General features: G+C 43.8%; 1 protein-coding gene across 3 annotated transcripts in view; it reads left to right on the top strand.

The window, feature by feature from the left end:
• The window catches only part of MAP7D2 (MAP7 domain containing 2), a 70,481-nt gene extending 46,190 nt beyond the window's left edge, over window positions 1–24,291 (top strand). For all 3 annotated transcript variants that reach the window (XM_064278079.1, XM_023555165.2, XM_064278080.1), the window contains 9 exons: window positions 948–1,216; window positions 1,787–1,913; window positions 9,767–9,992; window positions 10,726–10,830; window positions 11,897–11,953; window positions 12,825–12,903; window positions 13,693–13,879; window positions 18,012–18,280; window positions 22,358–24,291. In XM_064278079.1, coding sequence (XP_064134149.1) covers window positions 948–1,216; window positions 1,787–1,913; window positions 9,767–9,992; window positions 10,726–10,830; window positions 11,897–11,953; window positions 12,825–12,903; window positions 13,693–13,879; window positions 18,012–18,261 — 1,300 coding nt within the window. In that variant the 3' untranslated portion in view covers window positions 18,262–18,280; window positions 22,358–24,291. The remainder of the gene's footprint in view (window positions 1–947; window positions 1,217–1,786; window positions 1,914–9,766; window positions 9,993–10,725; window positions 10,831–11,896; window positions 11,954–12,824; window positions 12,904–13,692; window positions 13,880–18,011; window positions 18,281–22,357) is intronic.
• Window positions 24,292–26,279: the final 1,988 nt, after the last annotated feature.

Here is a 26,279-nt window from a genome sequence, read left to right as displayed (position 1 = left end):
TTTTCTTGTCAGAAAGTTGCCTGGGTCCCGGGAGACCCTGGGGGAGAGAGAAGGAGGGTAGGGACTCCTCCCTGGCTAAAAAAAAAAATGGCTAGGTGCCTGGAAATTGTAAAGACTGAGGGAGAGGAAGGTCAGGGTGATATTTAAACAGGAGATCTTTAAGGTGGTCTGGGCCAGTTTTTTGCAGTAAGCTGTCTTCCAGGACACAAAAGGATGAAGGGATTTCTTTAACCCTTGCTATTCGCCGTGATCATAAGGTTCGGGTAAAATTCAACTTTGTTGATGGAAAGTGACGGTTTGTAATTTATGCCCAGGCCTGGCCCTGGGCCGGGGAGGGAGAGAGGGGAACCTATTATAATGGACCTTCTTGCACCAGATATAAAACAAATGCCCACGTTTTAACAAAGCCATGTTTCCCTCAGCAGGAATGGGCTTGTCTTTGCCTTTTTATGTGCCCAGTAGAAGGAAGAGAGATTCTTTTAAACTTCAAGAACCTCCAAGAAGACATCCCCATCCTCATCCCCACCTCTTGGCTGACTTTGTTCCTCCACATTTAAAAGAGAACCAGTGATGGAAAAATTTCAGGAATGGTTAATGGTGATGGTTGAACAACATGTCATGCTGAATTGAAGCTTGTCCGACCCTGATATTTAGAGGGGGTAGAGAAAATGCCTAGCACTCTGTCCTTACGTTGTCGTGAAATTAGGACATGGTGTCACCATCTGGGCTTCTTAAAATATTTCCTTTCCACTAGGGATGTTTTATAGATCCCATATGTTCCTGTTGGGAGTGTAGTACTTTAGGGACTTTGAAGTGTCTGCTAAGCCTTAGATTTGTTCCTCTTGAAGAATAAAATAGCTAAACTTTTTGGAACCAGGCATTTGAGAAGCAGAAAGTTCTGTGGTAAGGCCCAATAATGATCTTATGGTACGTGTTTTGTTTCACAGGTTAAGTTCCAAAGCATATCCACAATCTCCTAAGAACGTGAAGCCACCATACCTAGGGTCGCCGGTGAGATACCGCCTTCCTGCTTTTTCCAACCAAGAGGTTCCCAAGAAGAAGGCAGAGAAAGAGAAGACCAACAAGGAAAGGGAAGGTGCTGTTGGCCAGCAGGCATTTGGTACGCACAGAGAGGAGGCCCCTGAGAAGCACGTTTTGGACAAGCACACTACTGAGAAGCATGCTGCTTCTGGAGGGAAGGCTGAGAGCAACGAAGGTAGGCCTTCCTTGTAGACGGTGCCATCTGGGACCTTGGGTCTCCAAAGATGGTCCTCTCTCTGACCCAGTCCAAGTAAGATTCTTGCCCTCTTCCTGCTTTCCTCCCCCCAGTAACCTGGGGCTACCCTGAAGGAGGAGACTGAGGGGCCAACTCTGCTATGGCTGTGGAAGCGCTCATGGGTGTACTGAGTGAGGCAGGCTGCACCCAGCCAGCATTTGCGGCTTCCCAGCAAGAGAGGGGCTTACTCTAATCCTTTTAGCCTTTGTGATGCAGTGAGTTCATTCCATGGGTGCAGCCAGTGGTGGTGGCGGAGGCCTTGGAACTTGCTAGTTACTTTTTCCTCTGCACCAGTCTACTCCTCTGCACTGTGAAATGCATTCCCCCCCCCCCGCCCCCCGCCCGTCTACTCGGTAGCTAATCTAATCATGCTAGTCCTGGCAGCATTACCCTTTACCCCATTGGCGCAGACTTTTCTTTTCTAAGTGGCCGCCGCTACAGGAGTAGAATCATTGTGCTCATTCACCTTAGTCTTATCTTCTTGATGCCTCTCCCTCAATGCAAACTCAGGGAAGCCCATAGCAGGCACCACTGATGCTGGAGAGGCCTCAAAGATCCTGGCCGAGAAGAGACGACAGGCCCGGCTGCAGAAGGAGCAGGAAGAGCAAGAACGACTGGAGAAGGAAGAACAAAACAGGTTATTGGCTCAGATTTTTGGGGTGATCTCATGGGAAAGGCTGCGGTGGAAAGAGCAACTTGCTTTCTTTCACAGTTTCGGTATTGAAAGAAACCCAGCAGCAGTCTAGGAACCTAGAATGCCTGGTTTGCATAGAAGGTGCTCCGGTGGGGCTACATCTACTATTAGATGTAATTCACAGCAGTGGAACTTTGCTCTTTTCAGAGGACCTGGAAACTCATAGCTCCTGGATCTAAGTGGTATTGGCAGCTTCCCTTCATCCTCTTGAACTTTGAGACCAGCCAGTCCTCTCTATCAAGAGCTGTATCTTTGAGCTTCATTTATAGAATGAGATTCTGAGAAGACAGAAGATTCCAGATGTACAGCTCTTGATTCTACTTCCCAAAGTTATATTTTCTCACTCAAACTATTTTAATGCACACCATAGAGACAGAAAAGAGCGTTGAGCAGAGTTCCCTGGAGAGGGGCAAAAGCTGACCTCATCGTCCATTAGCAATGAGGTGTGGAGAGACCCACTCTGGAGCATGACCAGAAGACATCATTGCAGTGGCTCCCAAACCTGGGAGGGTATCAGAAGCATCTGGGCACGTGATACAAATACACAGGCTCAGACCCTGTCTTCCTTCAATGACCTTGGGCCTTTGTAGCTCTATAGCTATCCAGGTAATTCCTGATGTAACGCCAATGTTTGAGAACCACTGCATTGATAGTACCAGGGCACTGTGTCCAAATAAAGACAGTCCTGCCTTTTCCGATCTTTATATTTAGAGAGGAATGCATGCTAAGGACAAGGTAGATTTGATCATTAAATTGATAAAGGGAGCTTTTAGAATAATCAGAATACATTCCAAGCCACTTAGAGAATTAACATGACAGGAAGCAAATGACGCTATAGCACTTCAAGTCTGGCACAGAATTTAGAATACGAAACAGAATATTCTTGATCCTTATATGGCCTTGGCAAGTCTATGGTCTCTAATTGCAGATTCACTGATCTGTTTGAAAACAGCAGAGGGTAGAAGGGAGGCAGGTCAGGCTGGTTTCTTCTTGCTTCAAATTCTGGACCTCTCTGATGATTTCCCCACCTCCAGCTTTTTGGTTAATATTGGCAGATTTATTATTAACTGGGGTGTTTGGGCTGATTTGAGTGGGCCATAAGATATGTGAAGGGAGATTGCAGGAGATGAAGATGAGTCACGGGCCCTTAAATGCCACACCTTGGTAGTTGCAGGCCCTGGATGTACTATGCAGGTGCTGAGCAGGTAAGTAACCTGATTGTAGCTGTGTGCTTCACAAGGTGAAGTTCTTTACCTTCCCACTACCACCCTTTCTCTCTGTCGCACACATTTCCTTCACAGCCCAGGTCCTCAACGAATCGATTGTACTCCCTGCCTTTACTTCGTCAACTCAAATTCAGTCTTCAAACTCACACCCCCCTTCCTCCTAATTGCCAGATTCCTAGTAGATCTGTTTGTTGGCTTTGACATTGTGGAGCTTTCTCTTGCTTCTCTGGCCTCTCTTTCTCTGTCTCCTCTGTCTACTTCCCCATCCCAGCCCTTAGTCCTTGGTTGGTTTCTCCCTTGAAGAGCTTCCCTGAACAGTATGGCTCCCTCCTACTCTGCCATTGCCCCCATCATATCACGAAGAGTTTCATGGTTTGAGCGTTTGCTGTGCTAACTAACCCTGCTCTTATCTCTCTTTCTGTCCTCATTTTCCCTTTGCCTTGTTTTATTATGTTAGTTTCGTTTTTTTTTTTTTTGGTAAACCTTAAACACCTTCTGGAACAAAACCAACCCACCAAAACCCACTGCCGTCGAGTTGATTCCGACTCATAGTGACCCTATTGGACAGAGTAGAACTGCCCTGTAGAGTTTCCGAGGAGCGCCTGGCGGATTCCAACTGCTGACCTTTTGGTTAGCAACCATAGCTCTTAACCACTATGCCACCAGGGTTTCCTTCTGGAACAAGGCAGGTGCTAAATACCACACGTGTTCTGATGACTCCTGACTCTGTGCCAATGGCCAGGTCCCTCTCTAGAGCTGCCCTGTCCAGTAGGGTCACCTCTAGCCACATGTGGCTATTGAAATTTAAACTAATTAAAATCAAGTACAATTTAGTTCCTCCATCACATTAGCCACATTTGAAGTGCCCAGTGGCCACATGTGCCTAGAATCTATCATATTGGACAGTACAGAATTTTCTTTTGGACAGTGCTCGTCTAAAATATAGAGCCCATACTTCTAACTGCCTTACGTTTTCATTTGTGCATGTCCACGTGCATCCCAAATTCAGCATGTCCAAAGTGGCACTTACTGTCTTTCTCCCGGAAGCCTTCTTTTTACGAGATCTGCACCTCCATCTCCCCAGACAGCCAAGTCACAAGTCTCAGCGCCAACTCTCAACTCTTCCCTTTCCTTCCCCCTCCACACGCACCCAACAGTTGTCAAGTCCAGTCTGGCTTGGACATGGCTGCCTCATTAGCATCTCTGTCCTTCCCCTTTCCCTACGGCTCTCCTCTCCTGCCTGAGCTCCTGCCCCTGCTGTTTCTTACCTGGACTGTATCTGTAACGTCCCAACTCATCTCCCTGCTCTGGGCTCCCAAGTTGTCCACTATGCACACTATGTCCACAGTGACCTTTCTAGAATAAGTGTAATTGTCCTGCTCCCATCCTTAAAACAAGCCAGTGACTCCCCTGACCACAGAATCCATTAAAACCCATCAACAGGCCGTCAGAGCCTGCCATGAGCAGGCACTATCCATCTCTCCCACCTCCCTCCCACCCTGGGTGCCAGCATGCAGACCTCCCTGGTATTCCCTCATCACACCACTCATACCCCCAAATCTTTGCTTCTGCTGTGCCCTTACGTGGACTCATGGGCCTTTGGGCACGGACACCTCTTCCTTTCTCAAGATTCATGTCAAACCTTGCTCCCTCTCCATAGCCTTTTCTGGCCCTGCACCTGGGATAGAACAGACTCCTTCTTGCTCTGTACCCTTCCTGAGCTCAGCTATGCAACTGACTAACAGCCTCATTTGTTTCCAGGCCTGTTCCCCCGAGTACACACCTTAAAAGCCTGGAATACAGTCTTGGGATCCCCAGTTCCTGGCACTCAGTACATGTACTAGGAAGGATGAGAAGGAGGGGGAGGCCCAACGAGGAGACCGTTGCACTAGGAGGTTACAAGAATGCAAGGGCTAAGGTAGTAATGCTCAAGTAGAACTGGAAAGACCAGGTGAATTCAAGCCAGGTTTTCCAGCTCAAGTCTACAGACTTTCACAACTCAGGAGAAACAGCAGATCCAGAGCCGATACTCAGGTTTGACCATAAGGACATGGGAGAACAGCACACCCAGTAATAGATGTAGGGAGGACAGGGGGACTTGGTTTCAGAGGATAAAGTTCATCCATCTGACTTTAGATAAACTAAACTACAAAATATCCAGGTGATTGGAAACATGGGGTTGAAGCCTGGGGCCTTGGTACAAATTAGAACAATATATTTGACCCAAGGTAAAAATCAGAGTGATACACTTGACCCAAAAACAGTTTTCCTCTCTCTTGCCAGAATGTGAAGCTTTGCATAGCCCCACGTGGGAGGTGAGAAAGGAAGGTACCAGACAGCCTGGGGCTGGAACACAGCGGACATCTCTTGGAATAAGATCATCCTCACGTCTGTTTTGTGCTTAGAGTCAATAGTTAAAGCCACAGAATTGTGGTTGCCAAATTAGAGAAAATAGAGAATAATAAAGCCACTTAAGCGAAACTGTGGAAAGCCCAATTATTGTTGCAAGCTGGCGAGGGAAATGCCATCCAATTCAGGGATGGTGGGACTACCCAGAGCAGAAGGGCTGACAGGAGCCCAGACAACCAGGCCCTAGGAAGAAGAGCAAAAGCTGGCCCAGTCCCAGCCAGCAATGACACTGGGGCTCTGTTGGAAGCGTGGAGAACAGGGCATAGCTGCTGGGTCACTGAAATGGTTCCAGGTGTAAATTGAGATTCTTAGAGTCAGGGCAAGAAATGCTAGAATCTGGGCCCACCTCTGGGGAAGGCACTGACAGCAAGTAGCAAGCAAGAGATCTTGCTGGGATGCAGAAATGGATCACATAAAGTCATGTTAAGAGCTAAAATAGACACAGAGGCACACGTGGAAAGACATTGAGGTCAGGCAGCCCTCCATGAGCATTGCAAGCAGCCAGGCTGAGGCTCAGTGTCCGAGCAAGAGTGGGTGTGTTTGCACTCGGTCCAGAGCCACAGAACTCCTAAGGCAGGGCCCCTTGGACCTGGCTATTCGCTGGCGGACCCTCCAGGTAGCAGGTTGTTTGATGATACCAGGGCAGGCAGGGGAGAGTCCCAGAGAAAGGAGCCAGGGCAACGCAGCCTCTCATCAAGGCAGGTACATTTAATGCCAGGACAATCCGAGAGCTAAGGACAGGCTATCAGTCTTGGTGTTCAGGAGATGATTTTGTAGGAACGTGTTTGAGAAGAGTAGTGAAGACAGAAGCCAGACCGCAGGAGGTTAGAGGCTGGAGCACTGCACATCAGCTGGACTTTAAGAGGCTCATGGGTGAGAGGCAAGACAGAGAGAGCCTAGGAAAGTTGTTTGGCACACGTGAACCATGCGTATTGTTGCAGACAGTTGAGAGGGGTGTGTAGAAGGGAGACACTGGCAATGGAAGGAAGAGAGGGGATAATGGAAGGGACGTGGAGCCAGGGAGGGCATGGAGTTAATAATAGTACGAGTGGAGGAGTTTGCAGTCCTTTGCATCTAAGTAGTAATGCCATAGAGGAGTGAAGGCCCAGGCAGGTGGCCCAGTCTTCTCTGTAACCTGATTGGAGAAGGATGATGAAGATCAAGAAAAGGTGGGGAGTTGGACTCCCCATAGGGACCTGAGGGATGAGTATAAAAGGAGGGAGTGTGGTAGTCGAGGCTTGTGTGTGCCTCACTCTCACCACTTCTTGGGCCTAGGGTCACCCACACCTGGAGTTGGGAATCAGAGTGGTCTCCATGCCATCCCAGAAACACTTGGGAGGGGACCAGAGGGCCAGTAGGCACCAAGAGAAGAGGGAAGCAGACACAAGTTGGCTGGACAGTGCTAACCATGGCCAGGTCAGGAGAACAGGCAGCAGAAGGATGGTTTGAGATCAAATCAGAGGTGGAATTCAGAATTTTTAAGATGTTGAAGGCAAACTTACGTTTCAATGAAAATTTTTAAGCATACAAGAAGAGTACAATGAAACCCGTCTACTTGTCTACCTGCTTGCACATGGAAAGGCTGAGCATGCAGCCGTGAAGTGGGGCAAGGTGGGAAAGGGCGGTGCCAGAGGGGTGAGGGGCTAGGGGCAGAGACAACCACACACCCCAGTGGCCGGGTACAGGGGTGTAGTGCGGAACGATGACAGCGATGCTCAGTTTTCAGGTACTTTCCACTAAGTTGGTGAGGAAAGGTAATGAGCACATAGTTATGGTGAACTCTGGAGGGAAGTCAGTAATAATGGAAAGAGCGGTGGGGAGATAACGAAATCCATGTTCCCTCTGGCCCCTTGAGCAGGCAAAGAATCTTCATCCCTGGAGAGGATTTTGAGAAACCTGGGGTTTCACGTGGGGGAAACCAGCTTTTACCTTCTTTTGGGGGAAACAAAGCATGGTTAATGGAGGGAATTTTGTTTACAAGAGAACGAGGTTTCCATGGAAGCACCATGAAAAGGGTTAAGGGGACTATGGGGAGGAATTTGTTTTGGGTGATAATTGAGCATCATGGAGATTTGGGGCCTACAAGAATGTGTTACTACATCTGTGCATCTGAGTACCTCTGAAGTCCTAATGGGAAAAGTGAAAGGAAAATGCAGATAACGTGTCCTTTATGACTTAGTTTGTGCATTCATTAATACACGATTTATCCTTTTTGTATTAACTGCTCTGGGACAGTCAAAACTTGCTCCCTAAAAAAGGGGTAAGAAATGAAACAGTGCTCTGATTAACCTTTGGATGAATCTTGTTACCAACATGTCCATTTTTTATAATCCTACATTGGATATGCTTAGTCTTTCACGGAGGAATCTAAGAGAACTGGAATTTCTTTCTGATTAGGGCTTATATTACTCTTCTCCAGAGTTCTCCAGAATATTTTTTAACAATTTCAGTTGTGCCAGCAATGCTTTTCGGCACGGCACCTTCTGCTAATACAGAATTTGTTATCTGTGTAGTGTTGCACTGTCTTGAGCGAATTTTTTTTTTTAATGTATTTGTTTACCTTTGAAAATATTTCATAGGCTATTATGGGTATTAGCCTTCACAATTCCTGAAACTATTAGGATGGAGGTATCTCTTTTTAAACCTTGACCTTTTTATAGCAGTATAACAGCACCCCAGCAAGTCAAGTGACACGTTTCCCCAAAAAAAGGTAATTTCTGAAAAACGCAGGTTTCTAGATGCACTTAAAAGGACACTGGGGCTAGGAATCATCTAACAAACTAACATTTGAGGGCCTGTGAGGGCCGGGCATTGGGCTAAGTACTTCCCATGCATTATTGCATTTAACTCACAGTAACGCTGTGGAGGAGTAGTATAGCTAGCCCCAATGTTTAAATGAGCGTCAAAATTTGAGTGACTTTCCACAAAAAGACCAGACTTGCTGGCCTGACAGAGACTGTAGAAACCCTGAGAATATGACCCCTGGACACCCTTTCAGCTCAGTACTGAAGTCATTCCAGAGGTTCACCCTTTAGTCAAAGATTGGACAGGGCCATAAAACAATACTAAAGGGGCACACCAGTCCTGGGGCAAGGACTAGAAGGCAGGAGAGGACATGAAAGCTGGTAATAGGGAACCCAAGGTGGAGAAGGGAGAGTGTTGACATGTCGTGGGGTTGTTAACCCGTGTCATAAAACAATATGTGTACTAACTGATGAGAAACCAGTTTGTTCTGTAAACCTTCATCTAAAGTACAGTTAAAAAATTTTTTTGAGTGACTTTCCAAAGATCACATAGCAGGTGGCACATTCAGAATGCAGTCTAGGTCCTACCCATATGTCATATTGGCAGTCAGTAACACTCAAAGGTAAGTATGACTCAACATTTTTTATAGATGAGGAAAGTGGCATCCCTGTGAGAATGAAGAATGTTAAAAATGTTAAAAAAAAAAAAAAAAGCCCTCAGACTTGACAGCATTTCCCCCCTGCTTAGAGCTCTTTATGGTCAGCTATTCATCTGTGGATGAAAGATGTCTAAATGCCATTGAATTTTGATACTGCAAAGAATAAAAGCTAGAATAGATTTTTAAAGATTGGGAAAATGGGTGTTTTTTTATTTAATTTCTATATTAAATGTCAAGTTTCTGTTGAGCGTTTTCTTCCATTTCCTGCTTCAGGAGTCACATACCAATTAGAACCCAAAGTGAATTTTTTAAGCTCATAAGCATTGCTCTTAAATTGCTGACTGGCTGTTGAAACTCTTCCAGGTTTTTCTAGCTTAAGTCAATTTTAAATATTTATTCTGCTTAGTTTTTTTTGTTTGTGTTTTTTTTTTTTAAGAATGGTCCTTAAATAAGAATGATGGGATTGGCTTCCTATCTAATTGTGATCATTTGTAGGTTGACAGGGGAACATCTGTGTCTTATAGAATTTAAAATCAACGCTGGTTAACTCTTTTGTTTTTATTTTTTTGGTAAGTACGCAAACTCTAGGTTGAGTAGATTTCCGGGAGGAATAAGTCGTTTCAGTTAGTGGATACTAATTCCAGTGCACGGGCTCGTTCATGTGTTGAGCACGGCTCTCTGCTGTCAGTGCACAGCAGTTCTTTGGCAGTTGGCCTTTTGAGCATTTCTTCTTCTAACAGCAATTATGTCCTCAAAAGGCTGGAGAAAGAGGAATTAAAAAGAAAGGCAGAGGAGGAAAGACTTCGTCTAGAAGAAGAAGCCCATAAACAGGAAGAGGAAAGGAAGCGGCAGGAAGAGGAAGAGAAAATAAAGGCAGAAGAGGCGGCCAAGCGGAAGGCTGAGGAGGAACTCTTGTTGAAAGAAAAGCAAGAAAAGGAAAACCAAGAAAAAGAAAAGCAAGAAAAAGCCATGATCGAGAAGCAGGTACAGTATGAGTCCTTAGATAGACGTTCCTTGTGTTTTAAGGGCTTTAGTTGATATTAGGTAAAATTCATTAGATTTGGACGACTCATTGAGATTTTTTAACTGCCTGGACTGGTTAGAAAATATAAATTATTTTGGGGAAAAACATGAAGTTGGTAATAAATATTTGCCATATATCACCTTGGGTTCCCCCAAATACAGACTCTGGAATAGATTTTGGAAAGGAATCCCAGGAAACTGGTTGCAGAGTGAGTGGAAAGCCAATAAAGAACACATTGACGAATGGATTACTGTGGGCCACTGGGACCCTCTGAGAGACTGGAACATGCCTTATAATTGCTTGCCCCTGTAAGGGATGAGGAAGCTGGGGTATTTATCCACCAACTCCTGCCGCTTATTGTTGAGGGTCACTCATGGGGGAGTTAACTTCCTGAAACTTCCAGCCACATGCACATTCCATGGCCAGGGACTACCCTCAGATACAGGAAGACCTTGGTTGCACGTGAGAACTGTCTGCAGGTAATTTGCACAGTGAACCAAGAATATATGAGTGGGGCACCAACCGTGTCTGCTGCATTGTAGAGCAGCTTGGGTAAATCTATATTGACTATGGAAACAGCACCCACTTTGGGGAAGATGATGAGTTGAAGGAACATGTGCAGGCCCTAGGGAAGTAGTACAGTGTTTTCTGAGCTGAATAAAGCTTGTGCCTTGGTTTACCTGTTTCTATTAGAAAGAAGCAGCAGAAGCAAAGGCCCAAGAAGCAGCTAAGCAGATGCGTCTAGAAAGAGAACAGATAATGCTGCAGATTGAGCAGGAGCGACTGGAGAGGAAGAAGGTAAGGGCTGAGGGATCAGGAGGACTTAGGATGAGGCAAGAATAAGAACTAAGTCCAGTTCTATCTTGAAGTTGTTGAGTGGAGTGCTCTTATAATTGTCAATTAGGTCAAGTTTATTGATTGTATTGTTCAAATCTTGTATATCTTTATTGTTGTGTCATTTTGTTCTATTAATTACTGAGAAAGGAATGTCAAAAGCTACACCTCTGGTTATAGATTTATGTGTTTCTCCTTTTAGTTCTGTCCATTTTTGCTTTATGTATTTGGAAGCCCTTTTGTTAGGTGAATATATATTACAGATTGTTAAATTTTCCTGTTGAATTGACCTCTTTATCATTATGAAATGCCCTTCTTTATCTCTAGTAATACGTTCTCGTCTTAAAATCTCCTATGTCAGCTTTATTTTATTAATATTTGCATGGTGAATCTTTTCCCATCCTTTAACCTTTAACCTATGTGTGTTCTTATAGATGTGTCTCTTGTAAACTGCATATAGTCAGTTTTTTTTTTAATCCAGTTTGACAGTCTTTGTCTTTTAACTGGAGTGTCTATGTCCATTTATATTTAATGTAATTATGGATAGAGTTGGATTACGGAGGCTGATTGTAAAGGCCATTCTAATGTGCCCTAGGTCTAGCCTGGGCTTGGTACTGCTATAGGCCTGGGAGCTGGGAGACCAATCTGTGCCCTTCCTCCTGACTTATACCTCACCCTCACTTTCTGTAAGGTGGTCATCTTGAGGGACAGGTGGTGATTTGTTGAATTAAAGGTAACCTAATTTTAATTTTAAGGAGAGGAACTGGGTTTCTGGGTTAAGGAGAGGAAGGAGAGAGATGGGATATAAATTGAATGTTGATACTAGATGCATACTAGTCAACTTCTCAAGCATTTGACCTTGTTCACAGAACCAGAGGTGTACATCTGCAAAACCAATCTATACTGATGATTGTCTGCTAACATTTTTCTTTTGCTAGTTTTCTGAAAAATGTGAAACTGCGTGTAGATCCAACTACTTTTATATGTTTTGGGTCTTGTTGATTTCTGCTTTATTCTTTTTGGTTTTCAGAGAATAGATGAAATCATGAAGAGAACAAGGAAGAGTGATGTGTCTCCAGAAGTGAAGGTAGGCAACTCAGGGTACCTTTTTGATAGGTCATGTGCTAAGTAGAAAAGAATGGCAGAATACGTTCTAGAAAATGTAGGTCTTGGAGAGGATTAGCCAGAAAAAAACAAATTCTCCCTACTCTGTTGCTGACTAAATTAAGATGGCGTGGGTGCCTCAAGGAGTCCCTAGGTAGTGCAAAGGGTTAACACAGGCAGCTGCTAACCAGAAGTTCGGAGGTTCAAGTCCACCCAGATGAGCCAGCCATTGAAAACAATATGGAGCAGTGTTCTACTCTGACACACATGGGGCCGCCATGAGTCGGAGTCGACTCAACGGCAACTGGTTGTTTTAGGTGCCTCAAAGGAAAGAGGAGTCTAACAGAGATGTTTCAGAGACGGGGCGGTGGTAACTTTTTACGGATAAAAGATTTTCTCAGAGAAATGGGGGTGAGGGAGGTGCGGGAAAAGGCACAGTGTTGTTATTCTTGGATGCCACTGAGTCGATTTTGACTCATAGTGACATGATGTGAGAGAGTAGATCTGCCCCATAGGTTTTTCTAGGCTGTAATCTGTACAGGAGCAGATCGCCAGGTCTTTCTTCCATGGAGCCACTTGGTGGGTTCAAACCACTAACTTTTCATTTAGTAGCCGAGCGCTTAACCATTGCACTGTCAGGTCTCCTTAAAGGCACAGTAGTCCCTGAATCAAAAAGAGAATGGTGATAGTAAGAGAAGCATGGCTGATTTGCAATAAGCTTAGAAGATTCACAGGATGAACATGGAACAGGCAAATGACCCGACAAGATTCCAAATATATCCTGTGCTTTTATATCTCTCTTATCTATGTAAAGCATCCTTCTCTCTTTTCATCCACCGTGTATTTATTTTCAGAAAGAAGACCCTAAAGTGGGGATTCCGCCTGTTGTGTGTGTGGAAAGTAAGACAAAACCAATTGTCCCGAACAAAATTGGTGAGTGTGAGGTCTGGTTCTCGGGTGCTCCCTTGCAGCAGCGGAGGGCTCATTTAAAGCTTCCTGCAGGGGGTACCACTTATGGGTTAAGAGTGCTGTTGCTGGAAGGGGCATGGGCAATCTCCTTCCCCTGGACAAGTATCAGCAACCCAGGGCCTGTCTGATTCCATTTTAAAGACTACCAGGTTTGAGCATGTCCCAGGAAACCCAGCACAGGATACAGGCTGTTTGCCTTCCCATGATGCTTTCCAGGGAGCTTACCTGCAGGGCAGGTTTTATGAAGACCTGACTTGCTTCTTTCTGGAGGTTTCTTCTGTCTTCCAGACTTCTGGGTTCTGAAATATTCTAGTGCATCTTTTTTAAACTCCTTAGGTTTGAGTATTCTGTAGCAGCCAAAGTCAGGAGAGGTGTCTCCAGCTGAGTCACTCTTCACATTTCTCCTTTGCTTTGTGGCTCAAGAAAATGCTATCCAAAGCCTGGGAGGCTGTGCTGTGTATGACATGAAGTTTCCTGGGTGTGTCATGAGTCCAGCACAGACTGATAATGTAATTTGTCTTCTCGCCTGTGTGTGGGGGGATTACATGAGATTATTTGTGGGCTTTTTGGTAAAAGATGTAAAGCAAAGGATTAAATTAATTGCCTCGACATATATATATATGAGAGTGTGTGTGTGTGTATGTATATACATATATATATTTCCACTGTTTATATATATATATATATATATGTCTTCTGTTATTTGTTTGGGACATTTTATAATTAACATAATGACTTTGTGTTCTCAATTAGAAATCAATGGATTGAACACCTGCCAGGAAGTGAATGATGTAGGGCGCACTGCCCCAGAATCTTTTCCCCGAGATATTTTCACCAATGGGCTTAAACCAGTTGCAGGATTTATTCATCTGGACAGTCTTGATGGGAAATCAAATAGTCTGGATGATTCCACTGAAGAAGTTCAGTCTATGGACGTGAGGTATGTCCATTTCTTTTGCATTTAACCCTCATCTCTTCCTCCAGTACCTCCACCCTCTTAGTTGATTTCTTCATCTTTTACACAATCAAATCATACAACGTAGGTTTGGTTGATGTTACAGGAAACCTGTTGGTGATACAATACTAGCGTCTCAAGTCAAGTTCCCTAGAAGCAGAGCCTGCGGCAGGGATTCTAAAACACGTGGTTTACTGGGAGAGAGCTCTCAGGAGAAGTGCGGGGAGGGAAGCAGGACGGGGCAGGGGAAGGCGCTAAGCAAGAATGTGGCCTCAGCTGCTCCTCTGGGCTCTGGAGGACGAGTTTCTACCATAGAGTTACCCCCTGGAGATAAGGGGGTGGGCTTTGTACCAGTGTATCTGTGAGTTGTTGACTGCGGGCTACCCAGGGTGGGCTGCAGGTATCACTTCCTGGGCACGGGAGCTCCTCACCACCAAAGGCATTTCTCCAGAGAAAGGGTGGCAGCTGTGAGCCCTTAGCAGTCACCTCTCTCAGCAGCTGGAGGACAGTGCACCCCTGGGCAAAGGGGATCTCAGCAGGCACCCATGGGCTCCATTTTGTCCAGGGTCTCATGATTAAGTAAACTTGTAATTGGAGACTTGAGAGAGGAACTAATTTGCTTTCAAATCCTAAAAACTTAAGGAATTCTTAAACCGGAACCATGTTTGTGTTTGACATCATCTGGCAGATTAATCCTAGACAAAAGGACAACTCAGCATGGAATTGGGCCAGAGGCCTGGACACCGACTGCCCAGGGCAGGGCCATGGATTGGGGGTGGGTCTGGGAGTCAGGAGGGAACTGCTATATTCTGTACACACTCAGCCAGTGGTCCAGCCTGCCAAAGCTTCCCCTTCCCTCCTTGGCAGGAGTTCTCAGCTTGGTCTGGGGACACTATCCTGTAGGACACTGATTGTAAATATCCCTCCTCATCCTGCCCTGGGCTCGAACTAGATATGCGAAGACCCAGCATCCAATGAGCCCCTAAAACTGATAGCAGGACCTTCAGCCCTTGCCTCCCCACACCACCCATCATGACAGACTTCCTCTGTTGCCCTCTTCCCCCAGAGAAGACAACTGAGGCATCTGAAGTGTTAACATACCTCCCCCTGCCAATGCTGAGCCCACTGTGCTTATTTTTTTATGTCTTTGGGGTCAGGGCACAAGACATGGCATTGACCAGGATTCAAGAAAGTGAAGGCTTTGCGTGTGCCCTGAGTTCTCCCTGTCACCACCTCTGCATTTAGAGAAATGACTTTGGGAGCCAGTGCCCAAGTTTGTGGTAGCCTCTCTTTCCCATGTTCTGACCAGTTGTTGAACCCTGGGGAACGGAGATAGGGAAAGGTGGAGATGGGTGGGGTGTTTCTGCTCATGAGGCAGTGTACCCAAGCTCCAGGCATGGCAAGTGCTTTAGGTCGCACCTGTTGCCCCTTAACTGGGTTAAGGTGCTTAGGAGACAGAGCCTCTGAGCTTCTGCAGCTCAACTGGTTTTTGTAGATTCTTCTCTAAGATATTATTCAGGAAGGAAGAGAACTGAAGAGCCTGGCCACAGCCTTACTTTGGCTGTTAAGAGAGACTCCTGGTGACATGGCCTAAAGTCCCAGGCCACCACTCATCTGAGCCTGGGTTTCCTCTTGCTGGGTTATAGCTGACACAGTGATGACACTCCTCCTTCCATCTTTAGGGAAAAAAGGAGAGAGAAAGTCAGGCTCAGCTGGGCAGGAGCTGGATAAGTCACAGTGGGTTGGAATCCTCACTTGAGAGGGGAAGCAGTGGATAACAAAGGGGGTATCACTTTGCAGATGACTGGTTGGTGGTGGCTGTCGTCACCAAGGGCTCCTAACCTGACCTCAGTACTCACTCGGTGGCAGCTCCACACAAACTCTCCCTGGCACCATCACATTCACATTCACAGGCGCTCTGTTAAGGAGAAGGGATGATTCTTCCCATTTCACAGGGGAGGAAACCAGGGCTGGGAAGGAGAAGCACTTTGCCCAAGGCCACACTGCTAGGAAGGCAGCACCAGCGCGGCCTCTGGGGACCACACCTGGAGCCCCCAGGACCACGTCTGCCCTTCCTCGGCTCACTTTAGCTTTGAGTGTTTACTTGCTGTTCGGTTTCCCGTTTTGAAGGTTCTGGAAGTGCTTTGCTTCTCTGTAGAAGAGTGCTAGTGCCTCCGGTTTTTATTTTTTCTCTCCCTGTATATGGAAATGCAGAAGTATGGACAGCTTTGGGCATTGTGAGCTTCCCAGCCCTGCTCAGGCCACTTCCCTTGTTCTCATTCACAGGGGCCTGGGGGCCACCAACTTCTTTGGTTTGAACCAACTCTGTATTTTTCACAATGTGTTATACATAAACTTTGACTCAAAATCCATCTTCCACAGGGAAAAAAGTTGTATAACAAAAAAATTACAAATAGAATTAATATATTGTGCATAGTTCTTTTTTAAAAATTGTATTTTGTAGTTGAGAATATATACAGCAAAACATACACCATTCCGCAGTTTCTACACATACAATTCAGTGACGTTGATTACGTTCTTCAGGTTGTGCAGCCATTCTCACCTTCCTTTTCTGAGTTGTTCCTCTCTCATTAACATAAACTTGCTGCTCCCTAAGGTTCCTGTCTAATTTTTTGAGTTGCTCTTGTCAATGTGACCTCATGTAGATAGTTCTGGTCTTTTTTTATAAACCTGAGTTTTGTTCTACATTTTTCTGCCATTCTAACCAGGACTTTCTATTGTGTCACTTGTCATAGATCGGTAGCCGTGGCCAGGCACCATCTAATTCTTGCTGGCCTCAGGCTAGAGGAGGCTACGGTTCTCGAGGGCCATTCGTCCTGTGAACTAATTGCTTCTTTGAGTCTTTGGTTTCCTTCACTCTCCTTTGATCCGAATGGGAGGAGACCAATAGTTGTATCTTAGATGGCTGCTCGCAAGCTTTTAAGACTCCAAATGCCGCTCATTAAAACTAAGATGTAGAACGTTATGTTTATGACCTGTGTTATGCCAATTAAATGACCTAGTTGTCCCCTGAGACTATGGTCCTTATCCTTCAAGCCCAGTAACTCAGTCCCATGAGGTGTTTGGATATGTCTAAGAAGTTTCCATATAACTATGCCTCCTTTGTGCTCTATTATATATGTGAATATATATGCAGCACATACAAATATGTATATACAAATGCCCACAACTGTACCTGTATGTGCACATGCGTGTACTCCCATACACCTTCCCACACCTATGTAGCATGCATATCTACCTATGTAACCGCTCACAAATTTTTGGTTGTTATTCCTGTTTTTTATAAAATTGTGTGTTACAGCATTTTACCATAGTTCTCCTTTATTCTTGCATACCTCCGGTGTCTTCATTTACCTTGGTCACATTGTGCTGACTTCCCCCATATTGTGTATTGCCTTTCCTGCCATAATTAACACATGTCTACCATCTAGTAAGTGATTCTCCCTCCCTCCCCCTTCCATCACTGGTAACCGTCAAAGAATGTTGCTTTCTGTGTGTATAACTATTCTTGATTTTTTATAAAAGTGGCATCATACAATATTTGTTGTTTTGTGATTGACTTATTTCACTCAGCATAATGTCCTACAGATTCATCGATGTTATGTTTCACGGACTTATCTTTATTCTTTATTGTTGCGTAATATCCCATTAAATAATATGTATGTACCACATATTGTTTATCCATTCATCTGTTGGGCAGTAAGGTTGTTTTCATTTTTTTGCTATTGTGAGCAATGCTGCAGTGAACATGGATGTGCATATGTCTATTCATGTAGCTGCTCTTATTTCTCTAGGATCTGTTCCGAGGAGTGGGATTGCTGGATCATGTGGCATTTCTATTTCTAGCTTTTTCAGGAGGAGCCATACCATTTTCCACCATGGTTGTACCGTCAAGGCAGACATTCTTTAGTAGTTAAGCTAAACTATTGTTTGGTTTTAAGAAGACTTCAGGGAATATTTTTGGTTTAAAGTTGAAAGATTTTTTTCAGGGCAATAGTTTCAGAGGTTCATCCGGCCTCAGTGGCTCCAGAATGTTATGTTTAGTTCTTGTTCTCTCCCCCCGCCACCACCACTTTTTCCCTTTCATCTCTTCTAGTCCTGTTTCAAAAGAAGAGCTTATCTCCATCCCAGAATTTTCACCAGTGAGTGAAATGATTCCTGGAGGTTCTTTGGACCAAAATGGAACTGGTAATGCCCGAGCACTTCAAGATCTCTTAGATTTCACCGGCCCCCCAGCGTTTTCCAAGAGATCCAGTGAGAATCTCAGCCTGGATGACTGTAACAAAAACCTGATTGAAGGATTTAACAGTCCTGGCCAAGAAAATACTCTGAACACCTTCTGTTGACTAATCCAATTAATGAAAGGTACAGTCTTTTTTTTTTTTAATTATACTTTAGACGAAGGTTTACAGAGCAAACTAGCTTCTCATTAAACAGTACAAATATCGTTTTATGACGTTGGTTACCAACCCCATGACATGCCAACATTCTCCCTTTTCAACCTTGGGTTCCCTATTACCAGCTTTCCTGTCCCCTCCTGCCTTCTAGTCCTTGCCCCTGGGCTAGTGTGCCCCTTTAGCCTCGTTTTGTTTAATACGCCTGTCCAGTCTTTGGCTGACGGGTCAGCCTCAGGAGTGCCTTCATTACTGAGCTAAAAGGTTGTCCAGGGGCCATACTCTTGGGGTTTAGGTATAGCCTTTTGATGATATTCTTAAGCCCATCACTCTCTACTTGGGGTTTGAGAAATTAGGATGCACATCACTCAGCCTCCTGCAAGGTCCATTTTATTTGAAAAATGCCAACGCAAATAGGTTATGGTATATACCACAGTACACACAGGACTTGAGATAGATTTCAAGTGAATCCTTTGGATAAGAGCCTTCAGTGCCCTGCCCTGGCTCTGCTGTTGGTAGGGTATGGATAAAAAGGTTGAGAAGCCCAGGCTGAAAGTTTGACCAATGGTCAGTCTTGAGTAGCACCTTTCTTGGAGGCAAGGCTAGAATGCTTTTATAGTGTTGCAAGGCCCTGTTAATAAAATGAATTTTCCCCTAGTTTTACTCAGTGACATCCTGTATTCTATGTTGAATTATTCATATGTCATTGTGTTGGACCAAATGACTTAATGTTCTGTGAACTGGTCCTAGATTCTCCCAAAGCAAATATGTATTCTTAGATCATACCTGGGAGAGTGAGGGAGCAAAGCAAATATGTATTCTTAGATCATACCTGGGAGAGTGAGGGAGGGAAGAACTGCACTGTATGCCCTGAAGGTGTTTTCTCCTACCTTTGGCCTTTTTTTCTTACCAAAGTGCTTCTAGAAGCTATTGTCATTCAAGAAGTTGTATCTATGGGCTGTATACACTCTGCATATATGTGCACTTAGTTATACACATCCCGTATTGGATTTACTTCAATGTGGGGATAATTTTTTTTATGTAATATTTTATTGTGTTTTTGGCAGAAGTTTATACAGCAAATTAGGTTCCCACTTAACAATTTCTATACGTATTGTTCAATGACTTTGGTTACATTTTTCACAACGTGTCAACATTCTCATTTCCATTCTGGTTTTTCCATTTCCGTTAATCTAGCTTCCCTGCCCCCACCCCTTCTCGTCTCTGCTTTAGGGTACATGTTGACCATTTGATCTCATAAGGGTGATTATTTAAAAGAGCTCAGTACTCACAGGTGATATTGCTTATTTTATGAGCCAACCTGTTATTTAGCTGTAAGGGACATCCAGGAGTGGTGTCAGTTCCAGTTTTAAAGGGTATCTCAAGACGATAGTCTTGGGGTTTCCTCTAGTAACTACTGGTCCAATAAATCTGGACTTTTTAAGGAATTTGAGTTTCATTCTACATTTTTCTCCCATTGTATGCAGGAGCATCTATTGTATTCCTGGTCAGAATGGTTGGTAGTGGTAGCTGGGCACCATCTAGTTCTTCTGGTCTTAGGGTAGATGAGGGTTCATGTGGGCTATTAGCCTTGTGAACTAGTTTCCTCTCTGAGTCTTAAGTTTCCTTCTTTCTCTTTTGCTCCAGATGAGTAGAGACCAATAGTTACATCTTAGATGGCTACTCACAAGCTTTTAAGATCCCAGAAGCTACTTACCAAAATAGGATATAGAACGTAGAATTTATGAACTATGTTATGCCAGTTGACTGAGTTGTTCCATGAGACCGTGGTCCTAACCCTTCAAACCCAGTAAACCAATCCTCTGAAGTATTTGGCTATGTCTGGGAAATATCTGTAACTGTGCCCCCATGTGCATTACTTTATATATATGAATATATATGCAGCACACACACACACAAGCATATGCCTACAGATGCACCTACAGATGCACACACATATACTTCCATGTGCCTTCCTATACACATATATGCATATGTATCTACCTGTGTAACTACACACACTTGTGATTTGTATTTGAATAATAAAACCACATAACTCAAATTTGTAATCAAATCCTTTCATAACTTAATAATTCCAACTGCTTCTCCTATTTTAGACTCTGAAAAACACTTCTATATCCTCAGCATTCTGCCAGTCACTATTTTTTAGTGATGTTTGAAATGATTTAGTTTGTCCTTCTGGTGGCGCAGTGGTTAACAGCTCGGCTGCTAACTCAAAGGCCGGCAGTTCGAATCTACCAGCTGCTCTTTGGAAACTCTGTGGGGCAGTTCTGCTGTCCTGAAGGATTGCTGTGAGTTGGAATTGCCTGAACAGCAATGGGTTTGTTTTTGTTTGGTTGGTTGGTTGTATTTCTCAAGTGAGGAAAATGGCTGGGGAGACCACATGGCCAAGGTGAGGTTACTGTGTTTCACAGAGTTTTCTCTACCTCTCTTCAGCTGTTGCCTGTAGACAATACATTTTAGAGTTCACTTCTCTCAGTTCTTGGGAAAGCAGTTGTGGTCATATCATACATGAGATGGTCTACATGACAGGTTATTTTTAGGGAAAACCATCCATGGTTTGGAAGAGTAGCTGCCTTCTTGAATGCTTAAAAAACTCCTGATTCACCTGAGTAGTCTTTCCCTGACAGTTATATATCATACCCATACCTGTTGCCATTGTGTCGATTCTGACTCATAGCGACCATATACTAGTAGAGTAGAACTGCCCCACAGAGTTTCCAAGAAGCGCCTGGCAGATTCAAACTGCTGACCTTTTGGTTAGCAACCGTAGCACTTAACCACTATGCCACCAGGGTTTCCGACAGTTATATGGCTTAATGTTAATTCTATTAATATTAGAATTAATATTAATTCTCGTACCTAGACTGAATCAGCCTCCCCTTCAGTTCACTCACCTCACTATTCCAGTGGGACCAGAGAATCCACAAGTCTTAGGGAAGTATTCAGGGATCCTCAAATCTGTTTCCCACATCTCTAACTAAAAAGTGCAAAGTACCTGTTCAAAAAGAGAGAAAGCTCTTGACTAAACTTTCATTCACACTGCTTGCGTGTTTTCATTTGTGACATAGTCTGGTTCTCAAATTCAGCTCAGCTAGAGGTGGTACCACCCGCACTAGGGGGTGTTTGGAAGTGTGCGGCCAGTTTTTGTTGTCACAATGGCCGAGGGGCAGCACTGGCATTTGGAAAGCAAAGCTGGGGGTATTAAACATCCTACAGGTTTTAGAACAGTCCCGCACAAGGAAAATTTGGCCCACCTGAAAGAATAGTTCTTCGCAAAATGCCGTATAGCACTTCTGTTGAGAAATGTTGAATGAGCTAAGGAAAATAAAATTACCAAGAAGGTATTTGTTGTTGTTAGGTGCCATCGAGTCGATTCCAACTTACAGAGACGCTATGCACAACAGAATGAAACACTGCCTGGTCCTGCGCCATCCTTACAATCGTTGTTATGCTTGAGTTCGTTGTTGCAGCCACTGTGTCAAGAAGGTAGAAAGTACCATAAAAACGAGTTGCCATCGAGTCAATTCCAACTCATGGCAACCCCATGTGTGCCAGAGTAGAACCAAGCTCCATAGGGTTTTCAATTGCTGTGATATTTCAGAAGTAAGTCCCCAGGCCTTTCTTCTGAGGTGCCTCTGGGTGGTCTCAAACCACCAACCTTTTGGTTAGTAGCTGAGCACTTAACTGATTACACCACTGAGTGTACCTTAGAAAGTACCATCCAATCCAAAACCCACTGCTGTCGAGTCAATTCCAACTAATAGAGACCCTATAGGACAGAGTAGAACTGCCCCATAGGGTTTCTAAGGCTGTAAATCTTCAGAGAAGCAGACTGCCACATCTTTCTCCTGCAGAGTGGCTGGTGAGTTTGAACTGCTGAACTTTCTGTTAGCTACCAAGCGCTTAACCACTGCATCACCAGGGTTCCTGTAGAAAGTACCATACCATGTGTTGATTTTATTGCGAGAGAATAGATATCATGAATTCATTGGTCTTACTTGGTTTTGTTTTTGAATTGACACAGGTGGTGTTTGGAGCTCCCATGAAGCTGCTGGTGGTTGTGTCCGAGCTGCTGCCCTGTCTAAAGAAGCTTTTGTCATCCTTAACCACTGGATTCCAAATTATTAGACCTAAATGTAACTGTATTCCTAGGTAGTATGTCAAACACTGGCCACTCTGGTAGAAACCTTGAGACTTTTGCCTAGTTGGGCTTTAGCAGTTTCATTTTCCAGTTCTATTTAGAAGCTTCAGCTGCTAATAAAGCACTTCCTGTACTTCTCTAGTATCCTAGTGATCCTCTCAGTGCCCTAAGTGATTCTAGCTTGGAAACTGACTTTATAACCATCTTTATTCCCAAAGTTGGCACGGATTAACATTTAGATAACTTTTCCTGTAAATATTCTATACATTTACGCAAACTCTACTTAAATGTATACTGAACTTGAGCTGCATATCTCCCTGTCTTTGTTTAAAAGAAGAAATTCAGAATCCCTCCCCCTATCCCAAGTGTCTTTGTTGGAAGGTACTATCAAGAAGCCCTTTTTTATTATTAAGCTTAGCCACCTGCAAAATGTATCTCCCCATAGTACTCTTTGGAGGCTAAAGTAGAGAGCCTGGTTGAGTAAGGAAGTAATTGAACAGTGTATAATGATTTTGATTCTATTATGTTTATTCTCATATACATGGGCAACTGAAAATAGCAAGGTCTTTTCACGTTGCAACTCAAAATCTCCAAACTAGTCACTCCAAACCATTGAATGGCTCTTGGATTGAATGAATGAACAAATGACATGTCTCATGTACAAGTAGTTGGTTGGTTTTCATGGTGTTGCTATGGTTTTTCTCTTGGATCTTGGGGGTTTTATTTGTGGGTTTGCTCCTGTATTTGCTCAACACTAATCAAACCAGGACCAAATGAAAACCATAGTGCTCTGAAATGAGGGAACCCGAATTGGACTCAATATGTCACCTTCACAGACTGTAACGGAACAATATCTGAATGAGGGGGGTGACACTAGAAGGTATGCTCTGCATATTTTATGCCACATAATGGTATTTTCTCTTAATTTTGTTTCTTGTGGTAAAAAAAAAATGTAACTTTCAGATTAAAATGATCTTTTCTTTGAAACTTTTTTTCGTTTTACTTATGCAGTGAGGGGTTTGGAAAGATCCATGATTCTGAGAGAGGTGTGCAACCAGGAGGTATAAAGAAGTCTCAATAGATATCTTGTTCATGTGCTTTTAAAAGCAGCTACAATTTAAGAATTTATTAGTTATGGAAACTGTGTATGTCTCTGTATGTATATATACTAAATAAAATACATGTCTCCAATGTTTCAGAGCCATTTATCTTGATGAATATCAGGGGAAGAAATCCCTTGTATGACACGCACACAGACTGTGATAGCATGGGTCTGTCTTTCAAAAAAAATGCCTCGCCATCTTACAGCAGATTTTGCTAAATGTTTTGTTATGATCTGTTGTACCTCACAGCGCCATGGTGACCATGGTAATGCCTCCTTTGCATGATGTGTACACTGTGTTTAACGTGAAATACATTTCCATGGAAGAGTCTGATGGCTTGCTAGTGTTGTGTTTGTTTATGTAAGCTCAATGAAGAAACGTGCTGAAACCAAATCAGGGTTTTAAAAATCTACGTGGGAAAAAAACAACAAAACAAAAAGCCTATGTGGCTGTCCTTTCCCTGTCAAACTCATTAAAAAGTTCTTCTGTTGTTAGTTCAAGTAAAGCCAGTTGTAGAAATAAGGTTCTTAAGTGATCAGCTCTCCCTAGAACATGATGAACATCTAAGTACAGGAAAATTCCTCAGCTTTTATACCACTGAGGCAGAGGTATTTCTAGATGAAGTTAAGCTTATGTAATCTATGAAAACATTTTGTATAGCAATTTTCATATTTAAACAAAATTATAATGGGGATAAAAAAAAAACCAAACCTGTTGCGTCGAGTCAGTTCTCGCTCATAGTGATCCTATAGGACAGAGTGGAACTGCCCCCCTAGGATTTCCAAGGAGTGGCTGGTGGATTTGCACTACCGACCTTTTGGTTAGCAGCCGACCTCTTAACCACTGGGCCACCAGGACTCCATAATGGGGATAGTGACCCTTATTTTCAAGTAAATTAAAACCCAGCTTTTTTGTTGCTAATTCAAGGACTTACCCACAGCCAGCGCCATCCAAGGCCAGGAGCCAGAACCAGAATAAGGATGATGGAACCATTGTGGAAACCTCTCAGCTAACATCTCCAAAACCAAGGGTTCAAGTCAGTGCAGCTCACCACCCACCTCTGCTGACAAAGCCTCTAGTCACGGCGCAGGAGTGGATGTTCTGCTTCCCACACTCAGGCCTCTGACAGTGCGTTAGTTGTAGCTCATGAATCGTAGCTTCCTTGTGCAGTACTGTTCTAAAACCTGCAGGATGTTTAATACCCCAAGCTTTGCCTTCCAAATGTCAGTGCTGCCCGTCAGCCATTGTGGCAACAAAAACGGTTATGGCCAGTCATTCCAAAGAACGCTTTCTAGTTTGTGAACATTCTAAAGTTTTTCTTAGTACGTACAGATTTCCTAGTAGTCAAGTGCTTTTATAAACTAAATTTAGCAAGCAAGCTTAATGTAAAGAACTCCTGTGTTTCCAGAGGTATATCCTTTACATTGGACACAACTACACAGCATGACCTCCAGCATTGGTCAGGTAGCACAGTTATGTGAGAACTCTTACAGATAGTAGAAAGGAAAAGCCTTTACAGATACACTTTTCTGGGGAAGCCCAAGAGAAACAATTGAAAAACTATTAGAATAATTTCATAGGGGGGCCAAGTACTAAATAAATAAAACCCAATCATTTTCTTATACATTGACAGTAAACGGGAGATAGAAGAGATCCCAACAAAAACCATAGAATTCCTAGAAATAAACTATATCTGAAAACTGAGGGACATTAGAATAGATGTTAAGTGGAAAGATACGCCACGTGCCTGGATGTAAAACCTGCTCATGTGAAGAAGATTGCTAGTTGGTGGCATTCATATTTGTGCAGTATTTGCAAATTAATTAATTTCTAATCAGTGGGGTTTCATTTTTGCAATTTGAAAATATAATTGTAAAATTCATGTTTATAAAGTTCATTTTTAAAAGGGAATGTTTCCCTAACAAATAGTAAAATATATGATAAAACTTCCGTAACTAAAACAGTATAGTCTACTAGAAAAAGAAATTTGGGCTGGAAGTAGAGATCAGCAATATGCCCAAGATACGTAAGAACTTAATATATGGTGGGGCTAGGGATGGACCACTTGTACCTGTAGAAAGATAGTGTGTGATTTAGTGTCTCCTGAGGACCAACCGAGTTTAGCATCTCTGATGGGGTGGGGATAAGGGCCCAGAAACCATGAGGAAATGATGAAGACAGGAGTGGGGTCTAAGGTGTGGAGGCCAATTATGGCTCAAGGTTGAAGTCAAGAGCAAAGTTGAGACACAAGGCTTGGTAACAGCCTCTAAGGAGCCTCAGCTAATGGCAACCCTGGGATATGGTGTGATCGCAGGAGGTGGAAAACCTTTGGCCTCTGCTTGCAGGCTTAAGCTTCTCCTGTGGGAGCAGGCCATAACAGTGAGATGGTTCTCAGACTTCTCCATTTTGTGAGGTAAGGTGTGAGGAGGTAACTTCCCCTAGGACATAGAGGAATTTGACTCTAGGGCCCCTGCTTTGGTACCCCCAGGTGAGGTTGACAGGCCGTTCTGCTCCAAGAGCAGCAGAAGTGTTTTACTAAGTAAAAGCGGGTTCTTAGAGCCATGAAGGGCTCGGACCCCCATGGGAAATCCTAGTCTAAGTGTGCTGGTTTTAAATTACTGAGATAGAATTTACGTACCATAAAATACCATATGATTCAGTGGTTTTTTGTATATTCACAAAGTTCTGTGACCATCACTCTG

Source organism: Loxodonta africana, chromosome X, assembly GCF_030014295.1.
Source record: "Loxodonta africana isolate mLoxAfr1 chromosome X, mLoxAfr1.hap2, whole genome shotgun sequence".
Classification (NCBI taxonomy): Eukaryota; Metazoa; Chordata; class Mammalia; order Proboscidea; family Elephantidae; genus Loxodonta; species Loxodonta africana.
The sequence above is the reverse complement of the archived record's forward strand: the minus strand, read 5'-3'. Positions and strand labels throughout refer to the sequence as shown.